Raw genomic sequence first — 24,149 nt, 5'->3', positions numbered from 1 at the left:
AGTCCCTTTCACTGTAACCCACCTCACACATTAGCCCAAATATTTTTGGCTTGGATGCATTTGATTTCTTCAGATTAGACACACAGCACTATGTGCATGCCATTGACACAAAAGTTTCCCTTTCTGCAATTCAACAACTCCATGACGAGTATCAACATTTGTTTGACAGTACTCTATGACATCCAGAAGATTTTCACGCTCACATCATGTTGAAAGGTAATAGGCAACCCAAATTTTGCCATGTATGACCTGTGCCTCAGGCATTAACTGATTGAAGCGCCTACAGAAATTCAGACACTGGAGCCTGTTAGTGTCTTAAAACTGATTTCAGCAAGTCAGTGGGCATCACCCTTAGTCATCATTCGTAAGCCAAATGGAAAGATTCATATTTGTGCAGCCTTCAAATGCATGGTAAATTCACAGTCAGTCATTAATTCCTTACCACTCCCATGTACAGAGGAAATTTTGGATTTCCTAGCAAGAGGACAATACTTCTTGACAATTGATCTTGCAGAAACCTATTTCCAATTACCATGGGATGGAACGACAAAGGACTTTTTGTTGTAAATACTCATGTCGGCTTATTTGAATATCAGTGTCTACCTTTCAGAAGTGCTTCTGGATCTCCATTGTTTCAAAAATTTGTTTTAACTGAGACAGGCCTCAACTGTAACTTGCAGAAATTTTCTTTTTTCAACACAACAAAAGCACATATCATCTATGACAATGGCATTCATCCTTTAATAAAACATTTGCAAACAATTCAATTCAGCAATTTCCACATCCTAAGATTTTTTTGTGAACTGCAAACTGTTGGAAAATTGACTTACTACATAAAGTTCATTCCTAATTTGGCACATATTGACGTGCCTCTGAACCATCTCAGATGTAAAAATGTTCTGTTCCATTAGACAAAAGACTGCGACAAAGTTGTTCAAAAACTGAAAAGTGCATTGCTTCGTCAGCCTTGCCTTATGCACTACAATCCACTCAAACCATGTGTGCTTGCAGTTAGTGCTTCATCCGATGGCACTGGGGAGGTTTTAGCCCACAAAGCTACCAAAACAGAACACCTCATCACATTTGCTTTCCAAACTTTGAACAGTACCCACATTAATTATAGTTAGCTGGAGAAGAAAGCCCTGGCTGTTATACATGGTGTCATCAAATTTCATCATTACCTGTATTGCAGAAAAATTTTTATGGTCACGCAGCATAAGCCTTTGACATCATTGTTTCTTTGTCCACATGGCAAAAAAACTTCAATGTTGGTCACTATTACTGTCAAATTACCAGTATGAGATTCTGTATTGCCCAGTAGGCTTGAAGGCTTACCCCAAATAATTGTTTCTGACAATGGACCTTCTTTTGTTTTGCAAACGCAATGGAATACATCATGTCAGGACAGTACCATTCTTGCCGCAGTCTAATGGAGAGGCTGAACATTTTGTTCAAAAGTTCAAGACGCAGATTGTAATGTCTCTTGCAGCGGTCTCTCCGCGATAGTTTCAGAAATTTTATAAATTATATAACTCAGTACATATCTCGAAATATCTCTTCTTATCTTACCGATTATCAATGCAAAGTAGTTTCAAGCCCAATTATTCCTTGGAGCATCCATTTACTCCATGGAATAGCATCTCTGCTATCTATGTTTTCTCTTAGGAAAAAGAATAGAGGACTTCTTGTGGATTAGTCGAGAAAGAGGATGTATATGTATGTATTGTTGGGCTAGTCGCCATCTTGATGAGATTCTGTATGAGAAGGAATTTAATACATGAACTAAACTAAAGTAAGTGTGTTCGTGTATTATTTAACTTATTATTATTGACAGTGTCTGCTTACTACGCTGTGTTGCACGGGATCAGTGGGGAACGTCTGATTTACACTGGACGAACCTGCCGTTTTGTATGCTCAAGATATCCAGTTACTTCAAATAAATAGGCTAACACGGTCTTACCAGAAGATCTCCGGTCTTCCCCATGTGATCACCGAAAGTTAATAATTATTACAAATGTTTCCAGGAGATCGACTGACAATTTTCGTCGCACCAAGACTTCGAAATTGCTTCACTGCCTTATGGAATTTAAGTTAAGCTCAATTTAATCAGGATAGAACAGTATTGAACTGTGTGAATGTGATAAGCCTGCTTTGTCAATGAAAATTCCCTTAATATACGCATGTTTTTACTATCCTGATCAGTGAAGCTAAATCAGGCCGGTGTGAGAGAGGTTTTTAAATTTTAGATCCCACACAAAAATATATTAAAAGATGTCAAAACTTTGAGCATCACATTCACATGAAGATGCCTTACTGATGTTTCTGAGTTCATAGCATACTTTGTCTGCACCTGATATTTTGCAAGCAGAACATTAGCAAGTGGTACACCATTGGGCCTTGCTGCATTTGCTTCATCCTTACCACTCTGCTCCAGCTTCAGACTTCACGTCTTAGTGACAAACACAAGGTTTTGTAGTGAGACTGAATACCATAACTCCCAAATCCTCCAAATCTATTTAAAAAAGCATATAAAAATTCTTTTGATGCCTTCCTGACAAACACTCTCCATTCCTGCCAAATTAACAATGTAAGTAAAAACCAGATGTGGCTTCATCTACATCTACATCTACATTTATGCTCCGCAAGCCATCCAACGGTGTGTGGCGGAGGGCACTTTACGTGCCACTGTCATTACCTCCCTTTCCTGTTCCAGTCGCGTATGGTTCGCGGGAAGAACGACTGTCTGAAAGCCTCCGTGCGCACTCTAATCTGTCTAATTTTACATTCGTGATCTCCTCGGGAGGTATAAGTAGGGGGAAGCAATATATTCGATACCTCATCCAGAAACCCACCCTCTCGAAACCTGGCGAGCAATCTACACCGCGATGCAGAGCGCCTTTTTTTTTTTTTATCACTGATGAGCAATACTCAAGTATAGGTCGAACGAGTGTTTTGTAAGTCACCTCCTTTGTTGATGGACTACATTTTCTAAGCACTCTCCCAATGAATCTCAACCTGATACCCGCCTTACCAACAATTAATTTTATATGATCATTCCACTTCAAATCGTTCCGCACACATACTCCCAGATATTTTACAGAAGTAACTGCTACCAGTGTTTGAATTCAATGCAATAATATCAACACCAATTGAGAGATTTATGCCAAATAAATTAACAAATGACAGAGTTGATCCCCCATGGTACACAAAACAGTTCAGAACACTGTTGCAGAAACAATGAAAAACCATGCCAGAATTAAAGAATGCAAAATCCCCAAGATTGGCAATATTTTACAGAAGCTCAAAAATTACGTGGACTTTAATATTAGATGCTTATAACCATTTCCACTATGAAAATTTGTCTCTAAGCTTGGCCGAAAATCCAAAGAGCTTCTGGTTGTATGTAAAGTATGCTAGTGACAAGACACAATTAGTGCCTTCTTTGCCCAACAGCAATGGAAGTACTGTCAGTGACAGTGCTGCTAAAGTCGAGTAAACTAAATGCAGCCTTCTGAAATTCCTTCACCAAAGAAGATGAAGTAAATATTCCATAATTTGAATCAAGAACAGCTGCCAACATGAGAAAGTTAGAAATAGATATCCTCAGAGTAGTGAAGCAACTTAAATCTTCTAATAAAAGAAGGTCTTCCATTCCAGACTGCATACCAATTAGGTTCCTTTCAGAGAATGCTGATCCGATAGCTTCATACTTAACAATCATATACAGTCACTCACTTGATAAAAGATTCATACCTAAAGGCTGGAAAGTTGCACAGGTCACACCAATATTCAAGAATGGCAATATGAGTAATCCACTAAATTACAGGCCCAAATCATTAATGTCAGTATGTAGCAGGATTTTGAAACATATATTGTGTTCAAACATTATGAATTACCTTGAAAAGAAAGATCTGTTGACACATGGATTTAGAAAATATCATTGTTGTGAAACACAACTAGGTTACACGAAGTGTTGAGTGCTATCGACAAGGGATTTCAGATTGATTTCATATTTCTAGATTTCCAGAAGGCTTTTGACACCATACCTCACAAGAAGCTTGCAATCAAATTTCATGCTTATGGAATATTTTCTCAGTTATATGACTGGATACGTGGTTTCCTACGAGACGCCACAGTTCATAGTAATTGATGGAAAGTCTTCGAGTAAAACAGAAGTGATTTCTGGCATTCCTCAACGTAATGTTATAGGCCCTCTGCTGTTTCTTATCTACATAAATGGTTTAGGAGACATTCTGAGCTGCCAACTTAGGTTCTTTACAGATGATACTGTTATGCATCATCTACTAAAGTCATTACAATTTCAAAACAAACTGTAAAATGATTTAGAGAAGATACCATGGTGCAAAAATTGGCAATTGACTATCAGGATTACTTCTGCTAGAAACTAAAAGTAAATATGTAGCCACAATGTTAAGAAACTCTACTAACACTGGTTTAGCTGTTTGAAAAGTAATAAATAGCTTTAGGGATTGTAAGGACAGATCAATAAGTAATTTTACTATAAACCATAAAGGGCATATCATGAAATGTCAATGTAAGATTGCAAATGTTTTTAATGAGTACTTTTCTTCTGTTGGAAAATCTGTTTAATAATCTTCAGCATAGATATAAGGGCATTCCGATCAAACAAAGCGTATACTTGGCCCCAACCAATAGCAAGGAAGTCAAAAACATAGTAATGTCATTAAAAAATACAAAATCAGCAGGCTATGATGGATTGTCTATCAATACACTGAAAAGATGCATAAACAACATATCTAATGTCATGGCCACAGCAGTAAATGAAGTAATTGCATCAGGTTGTTTCCCAGATAGTCTAAAGACAGCACAAGTAATCCCGATTTACAAGAAAGGTGATAAATCTAAAATTGAAAACTACCACCCCATCTAAATCCTACCTGCATTTTCTAAGGTGGTTGAGAAAGTTATTTAACTAGACCATTGACATTCCTGAGCCAACACATTTTAATACTTGGAAATCAAAATGGCTTAATGAAAAACAAGTCAACTTCAGTAGCAGCAGCACAATTAATAGACAAAATAATAATGGCCATAGAGAACAAGGAGTATGTAAGTAGAGGGTTCCTTGATCCAGAAAAAGATTTTAATTGTGTCAACATTACCATATTACTTGACAAGCTGTGGAACCTGGGTATCAGAGGAACTGGCTATGAGCAAATAAATTCGTATATGAGCAATAGGAAACAATTTGTCTTGCTTAAAACAAACAGTGGGTCTTACAAATCTAAAATTACTTATATGAAATATAGAGTGCCTCAAGGTTCTGTCTTGGGACCCCTTCTTTTCTTGATTTATGTTAATGATATACTGTATTGTTCTCCTAACTGTACAAAAATATTGTATGCAGATGACACATCAATAGTGTGTAAACACAAAGACTATGAGAGTCTGCAGGTGCTGTGCAACAGTGTAACTAATGAAATATTCAAGTATTTTAATCAAAGCCATCTAAATGTAAGTGCTTCAGAGACTGGAATGATGGAATTTAACACAAGGAAACAAATAGAATTTGACATGAAATTATCCCTAGGAAATGACATTGTAAAAAAGGAAAAATGGACAGAGTTCTCGGGAATTACAATCCAGAACAGCCTCAAATGGGACATGCATATTGATTCCTTAGCATGTAAGCTGTCGAAGAATGTGTTTGCTATAAATATGATTAGCAAATATTGTAAGGACATGTGTGTACTAAAAACTGCTTATCATGCCCTATTCTCATCAAATTTAAACTATGCTGTAGAAATATGGGGTGCAACAACTCAAGCCAACCTAAGCACATTATTAATACTACAGAAAAAAGTTATCAGAATTATTTATGGTGCCAAACCTCGAGAATCATGTCGGAATCTGTTCCCAAAATTAGGTGTGCTTATCATTATAGGTGTATACATATTGAAATTTATATTGCTTGTGAAAACAATAAATCCAAATTACAACTGTGACTTGCACCAGTACGATACAAGGCAGAAGTTCAGATACCATGTAAATAGCAACAGAACAGCTTTATATGAAAAAAATGCAGTTCATGCTGGGCTGAAGTTAGCCAAAATCCTACCAAAAACTCTCACAACCATTCCTACTAACACATTAAAAGATCAGCTAATTGAAAACCCTTTTTATTGGCTAGATGAGTATTATATCTGTATGAAAAGTGCTTCATAAGTATGTCAAGCTCATAGTTTTAAGTAACCGACAACTAATATAATGTTGATAAAAACAATATTTGTAATATTGTGATTGTATACTACCAAATGTAAAATGCATCAAAATGTAAAATTTATTAATACAAACAAATCTTGAGTTTGTAATTTATAAACTGACATAGTCAGAAGAATAATCTGTATGATGCCCTGAAACTGTATAATTTCTAGGGATTGTATTTGATTATTCGATGTTGAATAAATATTATTATTATTATTATTATTAAATAATGAAAAGTTTGAGGTCATTCACATGACAGACAAAAGGAACCAAGAAATTACAATTATGAACAACTTAAATTGACAAGAGCACATAGAAAATGTTGTAGGGAAGGTGAACCAAAGTCTGCATTTTATTGGCAGAACACCCAGACAATGCAACAGATCTACTAGAGGAGACAGCCTACACTACACTTCTCCATTCTCTTTTTGAGTACTGCTGCATGGTGTGGGATCCTTACCAGATATAGTTAATGGAGTTCATGGAGAAAATTCAAAGAAGGGCAGCACATTATGTATTGTCCAGAAACAGGGGTAGAGATTGTCATATACATGATACAGGATTTGGAGTGGACACCATTAAAATGAAGTTGTTGCTCATTGCAGCGGGTTTTCTCACAAAATTTCCATCACCAACTTTCTCCTTCGAATGTGAAAATATTTTGTTAATGCTGGCCTACATACAGAGAAATGATCATAATAATAAAATAAGGGAAATCTGAGCTCGCACAGAAAGATATAAGTGTTCATTTTCACCGTGCACTGTTCGACAGAGGAAAAATAGAGAATTATTGTGAAAATAGTTCAATGAACCCTCTGTCAGGCACTTAAGAATGATTTGCAGAGTATCCATGTAGATGTAGAAGTTTTATCTGAACATCTGAGTTCAATATCGTGTGTAGAACAAGTCACATTTATGTGAATCCAGCATGGTTCTCAAATCAGCTGGCAGGGTGCAGTATACTATTTGCGGCAGCACAGGCATGCATCAGCACCTCCAAAATCAGCTATAGCTGTACGAATTCAGTGACAATGCCATAGATTAGACTGTTTCAGATATCTTCACTGCATGACGTCTGGCTGTCAGGACACAACCACATCCATCCACTGCAACAAAGCCTCCCACACAGCTTACTGAGCCGTAGCCTCCATCTACAGCTGTCTCACTGATGGTAGTTCTGACTGCCCACCTGCAACACTGTTGCCCCCAACACTACAGGTCGCCTCTCTCATGGACATCAACACTGTCACCATCAGCTAGTTGCCAGCATCCTCCGCAACACCCTCCAAGCTCTTACCAGTGCCAGCAAATGCCTCGTGTGCTTGTTTTTCTGGGAAAGTTAACCTGGCACTCACATGATGCAATGTTAGGATACAGATTGGTCTACTCTGCTCCCAACTAAGCAGCCAGCTGCATCACTGTCCACATACCTTCGAAGTTGGGCAGTGTGGTATCAGCCACTATACAGTCGGCCACACTTTCAAATACATATGCCACCAGTTACACTCCTGCAGTTCCTACCATGGCATAAGGACACTACCATGAATGACTATGCTGATGCCAATGAGATGCAAGCATTCCCTCTCCAGAACTCCAGTGGCAGGTGTACTTAAAAAGTTCAAACATTCATGCACTGACCCCATTTAGTGTGTCAGCTGAATAATGTTTATAAGACTTTCATAGTGGTGAAGGTGTGACATCTTCTGAATAGACACTGTATTGTAGAGTGACAGATCTATAAATCTTTTGTATCTGAATATATTTTTACACTCAAATCTACTGTTAGCAACTGATGTATTATTTTTACTATTTGATATTAGAAGTAGTCTGACAACATTTTTACTATTTGATATTAGACGTAGTCTGACAACATAAGCAAAGCATCTTGAAAGCTGATTGACAAATACGAAAAGGTCCCAACAAGATGAACATGGAACCACTCACCATAAGACATGATGGTAACATTATAAAAAAAAACCAGATACTATATGTAATATTTGTAGCAACTACTACATTTATGGTGACCAATCAACACATATTACAGATTCACAGATAGAGATCCGATGCCATCTCACCCAGTGTACCAAATTTGAATTTGTGGAAGTGAATGAGTAGGAGGTTTGCAGGGCAATATACATGCTAAAGAAAAAATTTTCATCTGGATGGGATGGTGTATCCAGTGCTATTACTAAATCAGGCTTAAAAGAAATTTCCAAACCTCTTACTCACCTGATTAATTGCAGCATTAGAGATAACATGCATCCAACGGTTCTAAAAATGAGTGTAGTGAAACCAGTGTATAAAAAGGGAAGTAAGGAAGAAGTCTCCAACTATAGACCAATATCATTAATTCCTGCTTTTAATAAGATATTTGAAGGTATTATATTTCTCAGTTAAGTGCCTTTTTCACAAAACATAAACTGCTTGTAGATTCACAGCATGGCTTCAGAAAAGAGCTAAGTACAACCACAGCAGTTACACAGTTCATCCATGAAGTTTACTGTCTGTTGGACCAGAAGAAGCAGACTGCAGGTATATTTTTGGACCTGACAAGAGCATTTGATACGGTAAACCACAGTATTGGGGATCAAGCCATGAATCTTCTAACCACGTACCTGTTGAATCGTAAGCAAAGCACTAAATTGTCATACAAACTAGATAATAAAATCATGAACCCCCACTCCACCAGTGAACCTGTATTACAAGGTGTACCACAGGGTTCAATCCTTGGACCCTTTCTCTTCCTTATATATATTAACGACATTGCACAACCCATTAACTCCCATATTGTAAGCTATGTGGATGACACGTCCATCTTATTCTATGGGAGTGAATCTAAAGAGCTAGAATCTCTTGCTACTAGTGGTCTAACAGAAGTAACAAAATACTTCAATGATCAGGGACTCAAGGTGAGTGTCGCCAAATCTCAACTACTGACATTTAAAACAGGCAGTTCTCATCACAACAATATGAATAGTGCGTGTATTATCTCTGCAACAGAAAATGGTAGCTGTAAATTCCTGGGTGTATATGTTGATGAAAATTTGTGGTGGACATACCACATTAATTTCGTATGCGGAAAAGTCAGTAGTGCCATATATCTCCTCAGCCAGCTGGCAAAGGTAGTTCCTAGCCAAGCACTGAAATTAGTATATTATGGAACACTTTACCCCTTTCTCAATTACAGAATTGAACTATGGTGCTGTGCAGCTGATGTACATTTAAAAAGAATACTACTACTACAGAAAAGAGCAATCAGACTTATACATGGGATGGGACATACAGATTCATGTCGTGAAGTGTTTGTGCAGCACGAATATTGGACAATATATTCTCTGTACATCTTCAAAATAGTTGTATTTTTTATAAGTCACCCAACAGAAGCTATCAAGGGCAGTGATGTACATGATCACAACACCAGAACAAAGTGCAACTATTTCTGTAACAAAACAACATTAAAAATGGCTGATAGAAGTCCATATATCAGTGGTTTTATTTGGTATAACAAGCTACCAAACTCTCTAAGAACGTACACGGGAAATGCTTTTAAAACAAAATTAAAATCTTTTCTAATAGAAAAATGTTTATGTTCTTTCAATGAATTTTAAGATAGTGATCGTAACATGAGGCATTAACATATCAGTTGTAATGTGATAAATGTAAAAACTAGACATAAGAAGCAACAGCTACAGAATATAATGTATTTTATAAGTATAAATATAACCATAGTACTAAGCCTGACATTTGCAAAAGAAATTATTACAATAGCTCCACGCAAAGAAAATGTAAATAAATAAGTAAATAAATTGATGTCTGAATTCATGAATAGCATTTGTTCCTCAATCCTGTATTCACTAAAGAACCACACAGTGTGCAAGGAAGTTAAAACACCACCCGGCTATCTTTTTGATGTAATATGAATATCTCAGATAAAAGATAGCTGATATCCAATTCACCAAGTATAACATTAGCAAATAAAAGGTAAATTTGCCCACATTGAAACATCAGCCCATAACATTTTGATTACTCACAAATGTCCAGAGTGGCACTTCTCATCAAACCAGCTATTTACTTACATACTTACCTTTTAAGTGTTCTGACATACTCCAATGATAGGTCACACTTCTTTTCAAACTATTCATTAACACTGCATAGAATTAACTGACGAATGATATTTTACCTAATTATTAAGCCTCTTTGTACTCCAGCTGCCATTTTGCATGCCATGTGATAGACGTCTTCCAAAACATTTCGAACAGAGAACTTCTCTTCAAAAATGTAAGCAGCATCTGCACCTCCAGCTAAACCTATGAGAAAACATACATGTCTTACTTAATCATACTTATTCAGTTAAACGTAACTAGCTCCGTAACTACTATCCTCCACAATAGTATTAAACTGTCTCACCCGACAATGTAGCAAGATATCCACAGTGACCTCCCATGGTTTCAATTATAAATACTCTTCGTTTTGTTCCTTGTGCAGACTGCCGTATTCTGTCACATATCTGCAAAGTAGCCAAATATTTTGGAAACTTACAATAACTGTATTTAATTTACGAAAGAAATTTGTAGCCTACCTCTATTATTTCATTCAGTGCAGTGTCACAACCAAGTGCAAATTCTGTTCCTGGAACATTATTACTTATGGTTGAAGGAATAACTGCAATGGGTATACAAAATTCACGGTATACCCTTCTGCTCTCAACTAACTGAAGAGCTGCTTGGAAGGCCTGCACAAAAAATTTATTTTGTAGAATACAAAGATCCAGTAAAATATAATACCATATCAAATAGTTATTTCCATACTGCTACTGTAACAATAAAGGCTTCTCTGCAATCAACTTTGCCATTTGTCTTACAGCTAATATGAATCTTCAATACTTAATATTTGTTAACTGAGTTAAAAGCTAAATAACAATCAAAAATTTTCTTGGAAATATCTTCTGGAACTGAAACTTACCAACCGGCTCTTTCTTACATTGATGATTATCTCATTTTTCTTCACTCAGTTCAGTAAAAGAGAGGTTCATCTGTAAAGAAGACTGCATATATGATGCTGCTGCAACCTATTCTTGCGTACTGCTTGAGTGTTTGGCATCCCTACCAGGTCAGACTGAAGAAGGACATCAAAGCAAGTCAGAGGCAAGCTGCTAGATTTGTTATGGAAGGGTTCGAACAATATGTAAGTGTTACGGAGATGCATTGGGAACTCAAATGGCAATCCCTGGAGGGAAGGCGACATTCCTCTTGAGGAACACTATGGAGAAAATTTCGAGAACCAGCATTTAAAGCAGACTGCCACCAGTATATGTTAGGTGTAAGGAACATGAAATTATGGCTCATACTGACGTGCACTGACAGTTGTTTTTCTCTGGCTCTATTTGCGAGTGGAACAGGAGGGGAAATGACAAGTACTGGTACAGGGTACCCTCTGCCATGCGCCATACAGTGGCTTGTGGAGTATCTATGTAGATGCAGGTCATTCCTATATAAAAAACTGTGCAATGGACACATGTTAGTTGACAACATGCATGGTTTTGTAGGTTGCTCTGTCTTTGATATGGAGGGATTTACCAGAGGCAGGACTGTACCAAGTGATACTGGGTAGGGGCATGGGGCCAGTTTTAGAGTGGAAATAATTGCAAGTGTAGGGTTCTTAGGATAGGGATAATCATCTGGGAATGCCATACAGTTTACAACAATATTAACATGGGTTCAGATTTGGAAAAAGATTAGTGAGTCTGACTAGGGAAAATATGTTAAGCTGTTGCAGGAATTGGACAGTTCCTTTTCACCATGAGCCCACACCACATTGATAAATCTGTATTAAGCCAGGGGTGCCAGTAGGGGTGATGGGACTGAACCAGTTCCTGAGTCTTGTAGAACTCCCTCTTCCACATACCCCTTCCACATACCCTTGAAAAGTTGCACAAATGACTGAGCCACACTGGTTTCCATAATGGTCCCACTGACTTGTTTGTAGTTCTGGGCTGCAGTGGCAAATAAGATTTTGGTAAGGATGAAATTAGTTATGGTGATGCACTCAGGTGGCCATTACATCTGGTGTTCCAGGGCTGAGAGGGCATTTGATAGTAGCTGAGAGAGATCCAGATGGGAGAGGGTGGAACTAGATCTAAGATATGTAGGAAGTGGTTGGTGTACAAAGAATGGAAGGTTCCTTGTGATGAATTGGCGACACTGGTCTATCAGGGTCAGAGAGCATTCATTGGGAAATTTTAAGTCAGCTACAATGGGATGGTGAGGATGGCTGTTTCTATGTCTCTTGAAAAGTAACTAGAGGGTGGAGGTGCATGAAACAGGATTTCTGTGGAAATGGTTATGATTCCTTGTGAGAGACTAGAGATTTTCTGCAGCTCACCATCATTGGAAGGAATGGGGTGATTAGGAACAGTTTTGTATGTCAAGGAGACGAGAAATGCTGATGCCCCCTCTGCTACATGTTCCTCTTAACAAAGTTTTACAGTAGTGGACCTTTCGTCCACATAGAGGATGATGACAAAGTTGACTGCCTTCAGATCACAGATAGCTTGGGGCACAGCTTGACTAATGTTTGTGGTTTAATTTTATATTTTTTAGGAAGGGCTGAAAGGCAACACTGGAAGTGAGGCATTCCTGGAATGCCTGTAATTGTTGGTTTCCTATCCTACTCTGCATACACAGAACATAGTATATGATCACTTGTACTGGTGGTGATGTCAAGACTAGTGAAACAAACAGGCAGTTCTTGTGGTCAAGATGACAGAGTGAATGTTTATCCAGAAATGAAGTCCACAGCATAATGAGAGTCATCATTAAGGTGCATAAAACAGTTCAGGAAGTAATCCAGGTCAGGTCAATCACTCTCTTATTAAATGACACCTACCAACAGTTTCAAGAGGATAGCAAGAAATGATGAACAAATGCTGGATCATGGTATTTACAGACACTCTTGCATTTGTGAATGGGCCCAAGTGACATGCCTCTATGTGAGCATTTATTGAACTTATGGTAATATAAAAATTTGTTGCTTTTTTCCCCCTTATGTTGTCCTGTTGGAGTGAGTTTCCTTGTTTAACCATTATTCAGACTCATTTTCTCCAACTCCTTACCGTAAAGTAATTTTGTAATATGTCCTCTAAATCATCCATTGAACATGGTATGAACCAGTTAATTAATGATCTGCTATGAGTGTTCTTGGTTAAGTACAAGATCCACTTCAGATATAGTTTTCCTTCTAGATACTTGGCTATTGTAGCTTTGATCTCATAGAAGTCCCAAATAAGTAGTTTTCACTGTTAGGTACCAGGTGTCACCATAATTTTCTTTCTGCTGCTGTTTGAAACGAATTAAAACTGTATAGAGAAAATCAGAAAATGTATAGTATGCCTTTTAAGTATGTTTCTTGGTCATGTTGTAATCACCATTTTCAGTTTTAGAGCTAGAAGTGTCTTCATTTTCTCATTTGAAATTTCTTTACAACACAGACGGTACATACATCACCAGGGAAATAATATTAGAGTATTCTAATTTTCTAACTGACCTGCCATGAGAACATTTTATCAGACAGATAACATCATGCAGTACCTGGTGCTTTCCTTTTCCTATCTAGAGATTAATTTTTCTTCTGTAGCTGTTACTGAAAGAAATTTCCACATTTACTGCTTATTTATGTTTGTAAAACTGAAACTATCATGCCTGAATAATGCAAAGTTTCTGCTTAATTTCTGAAACACTTTTTTTTTTACTAACATTTTATTTAGATTGGGTCAGCTCATCGTTAAGTTGAGTAAAGTATTTGCATTCTATGTTTTAACTTTTCTGTTATAACTAAGTCTACATCACTGAAAATGAATGTTTGCTCTAGCACAAGGAAGTTATTTTCATATAATTTCTTAGACTTTGGTGGCAATTTATTGTCATCTTGTGTTCTACAGGTTTTCCACATCTGCCCAACACAATGTTTTGATGCTAAGTTACAATGTTGAAATATTGTATTGGGAAGATGTGGAACATGAACAGTACACCCAATTCTACAAGATGTGTAGGTTCTTTAAATGGCCTACACATATAAATAAATATTCATGTTATCCCTGTTATATTGCACGGAGGTATGGTTATCTGAGTAAGCTAAGGGAAAAAAGAAAGTTAAATTATCAATTATTTTATGTACCTCATTTGTTTTTGTTTTTTCACTAATCTCACTGTCTGTGGTCTTTTGAGTTAGTGCAATACAGAAATAGGTAATTGCACTCTCCCAGTAATGTGTAAATTAAAAGTTACAATATGCAACAGTCACAAGTTTTCATTCCCCTACCGAGCTACATCCTAATATCTATGCCCAAACAGGATGAGACCCTGCATTTTGAAGTGGACATTTTCAGAGAAGAAGTCAACATGAAGAGAATAGTCAATGCATTTATGCCAGCATAGTTGTACATGATTGGGGAGATAAGGTAAGTACCAGACCGTACACCATGTCTCAAAGGAATTATCTTCAAGTAATATTTCAGAACTGCCACAACATTTCTTAACCTGCACACATCCATACCTGCATGATTCCTGGGCATAGAATTTCAGGTGCAGCTAAATAGTGCAGATTTTCAACTTTCCTCAATGATATAAATAATGCCAACTGGCAGCTAATGTCTTAATTCCTTTGTGTTTTGTTTCATAGTGTCTGCAGGATCAAAATGGTGTCTGTTCTTTCAGATATGTCTGAAAGAATAGACACCATGAAATTGTTTGTTTACTGTTCTGTTAAATATTGCACCAGATACAGTGCAACACCAGTGTGTATGCTGTTCTCATGCATGGGATGTGTAAGTTGTTGTTTGTAAGCACCTGGAAATAACCCTTACTATTTTCAAACAATTGAAAGCTGCTGCAAATAGATGTGTTGGTAGAGATACTGAAAGTCATATACCAATGATATCAAAGGTACATCAAGTTCTGTCCTGTCCTGTGTATACCATCTCTGCAGAAAGTGTTAGGTCTAGGCATCCTGCACAGGAGAGACTGAGACCAGAGAGAGCTCAGTATGTTACATCTGTACATTAGCCAACAAATTTGGGGTGCTGGCTTCCACAGAAACTGAAACTGAGCCATTCTCTTGTGCAGTGAATGTACGATGTGCCACCCATCCATAAAGTAAGAGGAAGGACATGCCAATAAATCAGTGTGATGCCCATAGAAACACCAAATGCACAGCACTGTAGGACACTTGCAAAGGTGAACCTGCCAAACATAACATCAGTGAGGTGCTGACCAGCAACACATTTACATTATGACAAGAACTGAGCTACAAGTCAAACAGCAGACCAATGGAGTGACCACGACTTTCTCCAAAATCCTGAAAAATTCAAGGCCTGCTTTTATAGAAGGTAATAAACCATTACAACTGACAAAGAGGTATGTGAGGATGCACAATGCAATCATTCACTGCAAAAAATCAGCTATATCTGCAAAGTGTTAACGGAGTAATAACTAAAAGGAGAACAAAGTGAAGATGATGTCTTTTCTTTTCTTTTCTGCAGTCAATGGTTGAAGAATGAGCTGTTAACGAATTTCTAGACTATGTTTCCTATTAGTATTACTGCTGATGACAGATATAGGGCATTATTACTATATGATCCAAGTGCTTTTTTAAAACATATTGTTCATTTAATTTAGGAGGAATTAACAATCTTGATTTTTCTGTAATAATGTGATTCTTCCCCAGTTATACAATTTATAGAGAATTTACTACATAAATAACAGGAAACAGTAGATAAACCATTTATTTCCTTAATGTATTTCTCCAATCCAGTTCACTTTACATCCTTACAACAAGTCATGGACAATATTACATTGAAAACTAAGAAAAGAAATGACAACATCTGGAATCAATATGTCTTGTGACAGGAAGAGAGCTTCACTTAATGCTGAGGAATTTTCTGATCAAGACGTAAAGATATACCACAAGCAATAAGGCAAATATTCTTTATTGTGTCATCACAAATGCAAAACATTGGCCACTTGTTGTGACATCAGCCTTTGTTGTGACATCAGCCTCAGGAAAGCTGTTGCAACAAGTAAATGGGGGAGCAGGTCAGCCTCATATGCAATTCTACAGCTTGTTACTAAAATAATGGTAGTGTGGTATTCTGCAATACAGAACCATCAGCATTGGGGTGGATGACTTTGTGTCGTAGCACAAAACTGTGTTTCTGCAGCCTGCTAAGTGATGAGATGCGGGTTCCTACCACAACACACCTACCTGGAAATAAAAGTATACCACTCAGATATTAGCACAACTTGGACTCCTGACTTTTGCTGGTGCCATGACAGTCTCCACATCAGTCATCAGTCAAATGTTAGGTCAATCAACTACAGCTGCATTGAGCAGCATCAACAACCAAGCAAAGCTGCTGGTGTATGAACCATCAGATAGTGCAGGTGGTTCTGGTCCTCAAATTAGTATCACCAAGGTGAGGCTGCCATTGGGGTATCACCTAACATTCTAGCTAGTCTCCAAAGGTCCTCAGTTCACCAAGGCATCTGCCCACCTCTACCAGCTGCTTGGGACTTCTTGTGGTGTACCCAAGTCCAGGCATAAGCTTGCTGGCTATCAATCTATCTCCAGTCTTGTATCAGCAAGGCCACACATATTGCCAACCCTGCTTTTCTGTGACAGCACTCTGCTGCCTTATCATACACATTCATCGCCTCTTAGCTGTCTCCTGGTTGTGGTTCTGAAACTCCCGTATGGGAGCAATGATTAATAAAGGATGTTTTTTTTTGAGTAAACATTCTTGATTCTACGCTCACTATGGTACCCCAAAGATCTTGCACATGCCATTCTGGGCTGAAAGTTGCCATCCTGCAGCTCAGGTATTAGCATAAGTGTCGACATGTTCATGCCAGACCATTACATGTAGTGTCATACCACCATATTTTGCTGACAGAAGATCCAGAGCCTACAAGTGATGTTGCAGATTGACAATCTGCAACATCACTTTGATGTCATGAGTGAAAATGAACTGATTGTGGTATTGGTGTTCGAACCTGTCCTGTTCCATTTTTCCTGTGGACACAGGCCTTGCAGTGGATAAACAAGTGGTGGAGCAAGTTACCACCATGGAGCCATATCAGACATTGTTAAATCAGACAATAAAAAGGCACGAAAACAATGTGGAGGAAAGAACAGGGAACAGTTGAGCAATGTGTCATAGGAGGAGGGGGGAACAGGAATTTATTGAAGAAATTGCGGACAGTATTAGTAGTAGTAGCACACACACACACACACACACACACACACACACACACACACACACACACACACTGGTGATAAAGTAAAGGTGTTATGTGGAATGTTGGATGTCTTATAATCATTATCATTATTATTATTACTAGTATTATTATTTATTTGTACAAATTTTTTTTATCAAACCCCTACTCTGTTTTATCTAAGTACTCCTTCAATGTATAAAATGTATAGCATAACAGGTACATTTTAGCTGCCTTTTTTAAAAAAAAGTGAATTTTTGCCATTTCTTTAATCTCTTTTGGTAATTTATTGTACAGTTTTATTCCTTGGTAGAAAATGCTGTTTCGAGTTTTATGTTTATTTTTTCTTGGTAAATGTAAGTTGATTCTATCTCTTGTTGCATGGTCATGGACAGAGTTTTTTGTTCAGTAATTACCAATGTTAATAATAATAATAATAATATTTATCCAACATCGAATGATCAAATACAATCCCTAGAAATAATACAGTTTCAGGACATCATACAGATTATTCTTCTGAATATGTCAGTTTATAAATTACAAACTAAAGATTTGTTTGTATTAATAAATTTTACATTTTGATGCATTTTACATTTGGTAGTATACAATCACAACATTAAAAATATTGTTTTTATCAACATTAAATTACTTGTATGTTACTTAAAACTATGAGCTTGACATACTTATGAAGCACTTTTCATACAGATATAATACTCATCTAGGCAATAAAAAGGGTTTTCAATTAGAATTCTTTTTAGCTGATCTTTTAATTTGTTAGTAGGAATGGTTGTGAGACTTTTTGGTAGGGTTTTGGCTGACTTCAGCCCAGCATGAACTGCATTTTTTTCATATAAAGCTGTTCTGTGGCTATTTACATGGTATCTGAACTTTTGCCTTGTATCGTACTGGTGCAGGTCACAGTTGAAATTTGGATTTATTGTTATCACAAGCAATATAACTTTCAATATGTATACACCTATAATGGTAAGCACACCCAATTTTGGGAACAGATTCCGACATGATTCTCGAGGTTTGGCACCACTTTTTTCTGTAGTATTAATAATGTGCTTAGGTTGGCTTGAGTTGTTGCACCCCATATTTCTACAGCATAGTTTAAATTTGATGAGAATAGGGCATGATAAGCAGTTTTTAGTACACACATGTCCTTACAATATTTGCTAATCATATTTATAGCAAACACATTCTTCGACAGCTTACATGCTAAGTAATCCATATGCATGTCCCATTTGAGGCTGTTCTGGATTGTAATTCCTGAGAACTCTGTCCATTTTTCCTTTTTTACAATGTCATTTCCTAGGGATAATTTCATGTCAAATTCTATTTGTTTCCTTGTGTTAAATTCCATCATTGCAGTCTCTGAAGCACTTACATTTAGATGGCTTTGATTAAAATACTTGAATATTTCATTAGTTACACTGTTGCACAGCACCTGCAGACTCTCATAGTCTTTGTGTTTACACACTATTGATGTGTCATCTGCATACAATATTTTTGTACAGTTAGGAGAACAATACAGTATATCATTAACATAAATCAAGAAAAGAAGGGGTCCCAAGACAGAACCTTGAGGCACTCCATATTTGATATCAGTAATTTTAGATTTGTAAGACCCACTGTTTGTTTTAAGCAAGACAAATTGTTTCCTATTGCTCATATACGATTTTATTAGCTCATAGCCAGTTCCTCTGATACCCAGGTTCCACAGCTTGTCAAGTAATATGGTAATGCTGACACAATCAAAAGCTTTTTCTAGATCAAGGAACACTATAGTTACATACTCCTTGTTCTCTATCGCTGTTATTATTTTGTCTATTAATTGTGCTGCTGCTACTAAAGTTCACTTGTTTTTCATTAAGCCATTTTGATTTTCAAGTATTACATTGTGTTGACTCAGGAATGTCAATAGTCTAGTTAAATAACTTTCTCAACTATCTTAGAAAATGCAGGTAAGATTGAGATGGGGCTGTAGTTTTCAATTTTAGATTTATCACCTTTCTTGTAAATTGGGATTACTTGTGCTGTCTTTAGACTATCTGGGAAACAACCTGATGTAATTATTTCATTTACTGCTGTGGCTATGGCATCAGATATGTTTTCTATGCATCTTTTCAGTGTACTGATGGACAAGCCACCATAGCCTGCTGATTTTGTATTTTTTAATGACATTACTATGGTTTTGACTTCCTTGCTATTGGTTGGGGCCAAGTATATGCTTTGTTTTATTGGAATGCCCCTATATCTATGCTGAAGATTCTTAAAATGGTCATTGACAAATTTTCCAACAGAAGAAAAGTACTCATTAAAAACATTTGCAATCTGACATTGACATTTAATGATATGCCCTTTATGGTTTATAGTAAATTCACTTGTTGATCTGTCTTTACAATCCCTAAAGTGATTTATTACTTTCCAAACAGCTAAACCAGTGTTAGTAGAGTTTCTTACCATTGTGGCTACATATTTACTTTTAGCTTCTAGATCTTTATAGTAATCCTGATAGTTCTTAAATTCTACCTTTAGTCTATTATTATTGTTATTATTTATCGTTGTATATTGGAAAAGTCTAAGTTTCTCTCTTGCTGTTTTTACATCATGATTTACCCAGTTATTTTTTTGTATCTTTTTGCAGTCATTTACTGCAAAGGTCATTTCTGGACATGAGACATTGAATCAATAATAATGAAAAATCACTGAAAGTAATGCTGTTTTTTTTTCCACCCCATTGTAAGCTTTTCAGCAAACTGTTGTAATCTTTAACATTGCCATCATTGGTGATTCTTTTTGTCACATATTGTTTCTCTTTTCTATTCACATGAACATTTTCAGCTTCTATCAATACCTGTGTTGCGAGGTGGTCAGAAATGGCAAGCTTCAGAACTGACGCACTGCATGAAAAGTGGGACATGTCAGTTATAATGTTGTCAATGCATGATTTTACACTATTGAGCTCTCTAGTGGGCTTGTTTATCAGAAATGTTAAGTTAAAGTGAGCTAGTATTAGCATTAGTTTTTTAGATACAGAGTCATTGGACAGCAAGTCAATGTTTATATCTCCAGTTAGTATTATGTTAACCCAGCCATTTTTATTGCAGTGTTTACTGTCAATGTCAACAAGCAGGTCATTAAGAACATCGAAGAAACTATCTAGGCTACCAGATGGAGGTCTGCATAGGCCTGTAATATTTAGTTCTCTTTCCCCTACTTATAATTGATTGCTGCTAGTTCTATTACACCCTCAATGCTGAAAGCATGTACATCTGTTACACTGTAATTACTACCACTGGCTGCAAAGATAGCTACCCCAGCACCACGTTTCTCTTTTGTACTGAAGGCAGAGCAAAAGATCATGGAAAGTGGCTTACATACACTAATTAGCTCATCTGTGTACCAGTGTTCACTTATAACTAAAACATCGGGGTTATCAATTGCTGCAATGGTATCCAACTCGTTGTGCTTATTGCCAAGACTTTGAAAGTTCTGCTGAATTAATTTAAAAGTGAGTTTGGATTGTTGAATGCTTGATGGACGTGTCACCCTACCAGAACCACTTACACATTTATCCCTAAAAAAGAAATATCAGTTGACAGAGTGGGTTTGGTATTTTTCACTATCCATTTATTCAAGTTTGTCTGTTTCCATGTACAGGGGAGCTTGGGAAGAATCAGCTTTACCTGCTGTTTTCAGCAGCCATTTGCCCAATGTCGTCTGTCTATACCCATTCCTGCAGTCTTCTTGTGTTGTGGAGCACTCATTCTTCGAATGTGTGTGTTTTGAGAATACGTTGTTCCTAGCATTTGCGACGATTTCACAAATAATGATGTGTATAACTGACTGGCAAATGTACTCACAACGAGCAGTTAAAATCACCAGTGTTTTGAACAGATCTTTACAATGAACATGACTAGTATTTTTGGTTATTATTCTTATAACTCTTTTCTGGAGTTTGAAAATTGTGTTCATATTTTGTGCATTTGTTCCCCAAAAAAGAATGCCATAGCTAAGAACTGAGTGTACATATGAATAAAATGTAACTAAAAGACACTACATGTTACACACTGATGATAGAATTCTAAGGCCATAACAAGCTGATGACATTCTGTTCGCAAGTACCTTTGTGTGTTCACACCAATTCATCTGAGAATCAATATTCATTCCTAGAAATTCTGCATTTGTTACACAGTCTATAGAGGTGCCATCTACATTTAATTTAACATTTTCATTTTTCCTCTTCAAACTGAAATTCATGGCATTAATTTTCTTTGTGTTCAATGTCACTTTATTGCTTATTGACCAATCATAAACTTCCTTGAGAGTTTCATTTGCTTTCTCGGCAAGGAGTTCTCTTGTTTTCTCAGTGACTATAATACTGCTGTCATCAGTGAAGAGAATCTTTTCACCAAGAGTAACACTAGTGGGAAAGTCACTGATGTATATCAGGAATAATATTGCTCTAAAGCTGAATGTTACTATGTACTAGTTGATGGAAAGCAATGATACCATAAGCATCCTTCTGAATGAGGACAGAGGGAATTACAAACATATTTTTGTGGCAGTTGTCACATAATATGCCAAAAACATGTGGACAAAATTTCCAAAGTGCTACCTGAAGGCATAGCAACTAAAACAGTGTAGGAATAGATAGATGCTGTAACCAATGTTTAGCATAGGTCTTAAATGTTAGAGGTGTAGAGAAAAGGATCATAGATGGTGGAAAAGCAGAGTGTCTCAACGTGAGAAATGCGAAAAAATGGGGCTTCCAGAATGTGACTGCAGGCAAAACCCTAACATGGGGAATGATATGTGTACACGGAGTGGGAATAGTAGTTCACTGTTTAACAGCATTTGGGCATTTGGGGAGGGTGCAGGGGGGGGGGGGGGGGGGGTTGCTCCAGAGTCACTGCATGGTGCCACCAGTGAGAGAAGTGTAAGTTTTTATTGTACATGGGTTCACAGGTGTCTATGGCAAGTTTTGACATCATGGAGAATACGAGATTGGGCCCACCATGATGTAAGTTAACTGGTGTGAGTCAAAATGATGTGTGCTCACTGGGATCAGCAGTATGGAGATTTTGCTTTGGTATAAGAAATTTCCGTGTTTGTATGGCAGTTTTGCCTCATTGTGGTGAGGGTGACTATGCAATCTTAGGGTTAAATTTTCTGCTTAAACACCATGTTAAAATTGATTTACAATAGTGCATAGTGGAGCTGGATGGTATACTATTCCTTGAAAAATGTCACATTACTGCCTTTAATGTCTGGTAAAATACTTTATTTGTATAGCCAGTTTCAGTTGTCTGACCATTATCAAGTTCATAAAAATATTCATAGCATCAAGTTACGAAAAATGTAAAATCATAATTATCAAGTGATAAAACCATGAAAATATTATGTCTGTTCAAAAAATTCCAGAACGTTGGTAATTTTGCACCAGTGGTGTGTTGAGGCATAATGTGATTGGCATCTATGCATGTTTAATGTGTAATTACCAGAAGTTTCATTGTTGTACATTGTGCTTCACAGTTTGTGAATTTCGAGATGGCAGAGTTAGAGCAGCAACTTGTCTGCATTAAATTTTGCATGAAACTCAAGAATACTTTTACAGAGACACACCAAATGATACAGGAAGCCTACAGTGATGTGTGCTTATGCTGTACTCTGTGTTATGAATGGTTCATATGATTTAAAATTCCCAGGCAGAAGTTAAAGATGACCCTTGTTCAGGACACCCTTCAACGTCTATCAATGAGACACATCAGGAACGTCAATGAAATTTTGCATGCCAATTGAAGACTGACCATCCAAGAGATCACAGAAGAATGTAACATTTCAGTTGGATCACATCATGAATTCCTGACACAGGATCTTAGAATGCATTGTGTTGCCACCAGGTTCATCCCACAGCTCATAAGTCAAGATCAGGAAGATCTTCGCCTCACAATATATGAAGAGCCTTTGAGTCGCACAGATGAGAACAAGATGTTCCTTAAGAGAATCATAGTTAGTAATGAGACACGAGTCTACGGTTATGATGTTGAGACCAAGGTTCAGTCTTCACAAAGGGTCAGGAAAGGTTCTACAATATCAAAAAATGCTCATCAGGTCAGGTCAACTATCAAAGCCGTGCTGATAGTTCTCTTTGACTTTGAAGGATGAATTCATCATGAACTCATGCCAATGAGTTCATCATGAACTCACGCTACAGGGGCAAACTGTTAATCAATGGTACTATCAGGACATGCTGCAATTCCTGCAAGAAAATGTGAGAAGGGAATGGCCTGAAATGTGAGACACTTCATGGCTCTTCCATCATGATAACAAACCTGTGCATCCATCCCTGTTGTTCTGACTACCGCACAAAAAATGAAATCACTGTGCTACCTCATCCTCTGTATTCTCCAGCCCTGGCCCCTGTGGACTATTTTTCATTTCCAAAACTAAAAAGCCTGTTGAAATGATGAAGATTTGCAACAATAGACGAGATACAAGAAAATTTATAGATTGTGCTTCCCGCAATCCTGCAAGAGGGGTACCAAGACTGCTTCCAGAAGTGGAAACGGCATTTGGGAGCAGTGTATTTGTTGTGGTGGGGAGTATTTTGAAGGAGACCATGCACAA

General features: G+C 37.2%; 1 protein-coding gene across 1 annotated transcript in view; it reads right to left on the bottom strand.

The window, feature by feature from the left end:
- LOC124594244 (ATP-dependent 6-phosphofructokinase-like) overlaps nucleotides 1-24,149 on the bottom strand; it is a 426,583-nt gene that overhangs the window by 114,447 nt on the left and 287,987 nt on the right. The window contains exons 11-13 of the mRNA XM_047132611.1: nucleotides 10,826-10,978; nucleotides 10,654-10,753; nucleotides 10,427-10,553 (exon numbers count right to left, since the gene is read on the bottom strand). Of these exons, the coding sequence (XP_046988567.1) occupies nucleotides 10,427-10,553; nucleotides 10,654-10,753; nucleotides 10,826-10,978 (380 nt within the window). The remainder of the gene's footprint in view (nucleotides 1-10,426; nucleotides 10,554-10,653; nucleotides 10,754-10,825; nucleotides 10,979-24,149) is intronic.

The sequence above is a fragment of the Schistocerca americana genome, chromosome 1 (genome assembly GCF_021461395.2).
Source record: "Schistocerca americana isolate TAMUIC-IGC-003095 chromosome 1, iqSchAmer2.1, whole genome shotgun sequence".
NCBI classification, from domain to species: Eukaryota; Metazoa; Arthropoda; class Insecta; order Orthoptera; family Acrididae; genus Schistocerca; species Schistocerca americana.
This window is presented reverse-complemented; position numbering and strand designations above follow the sequence as displayed.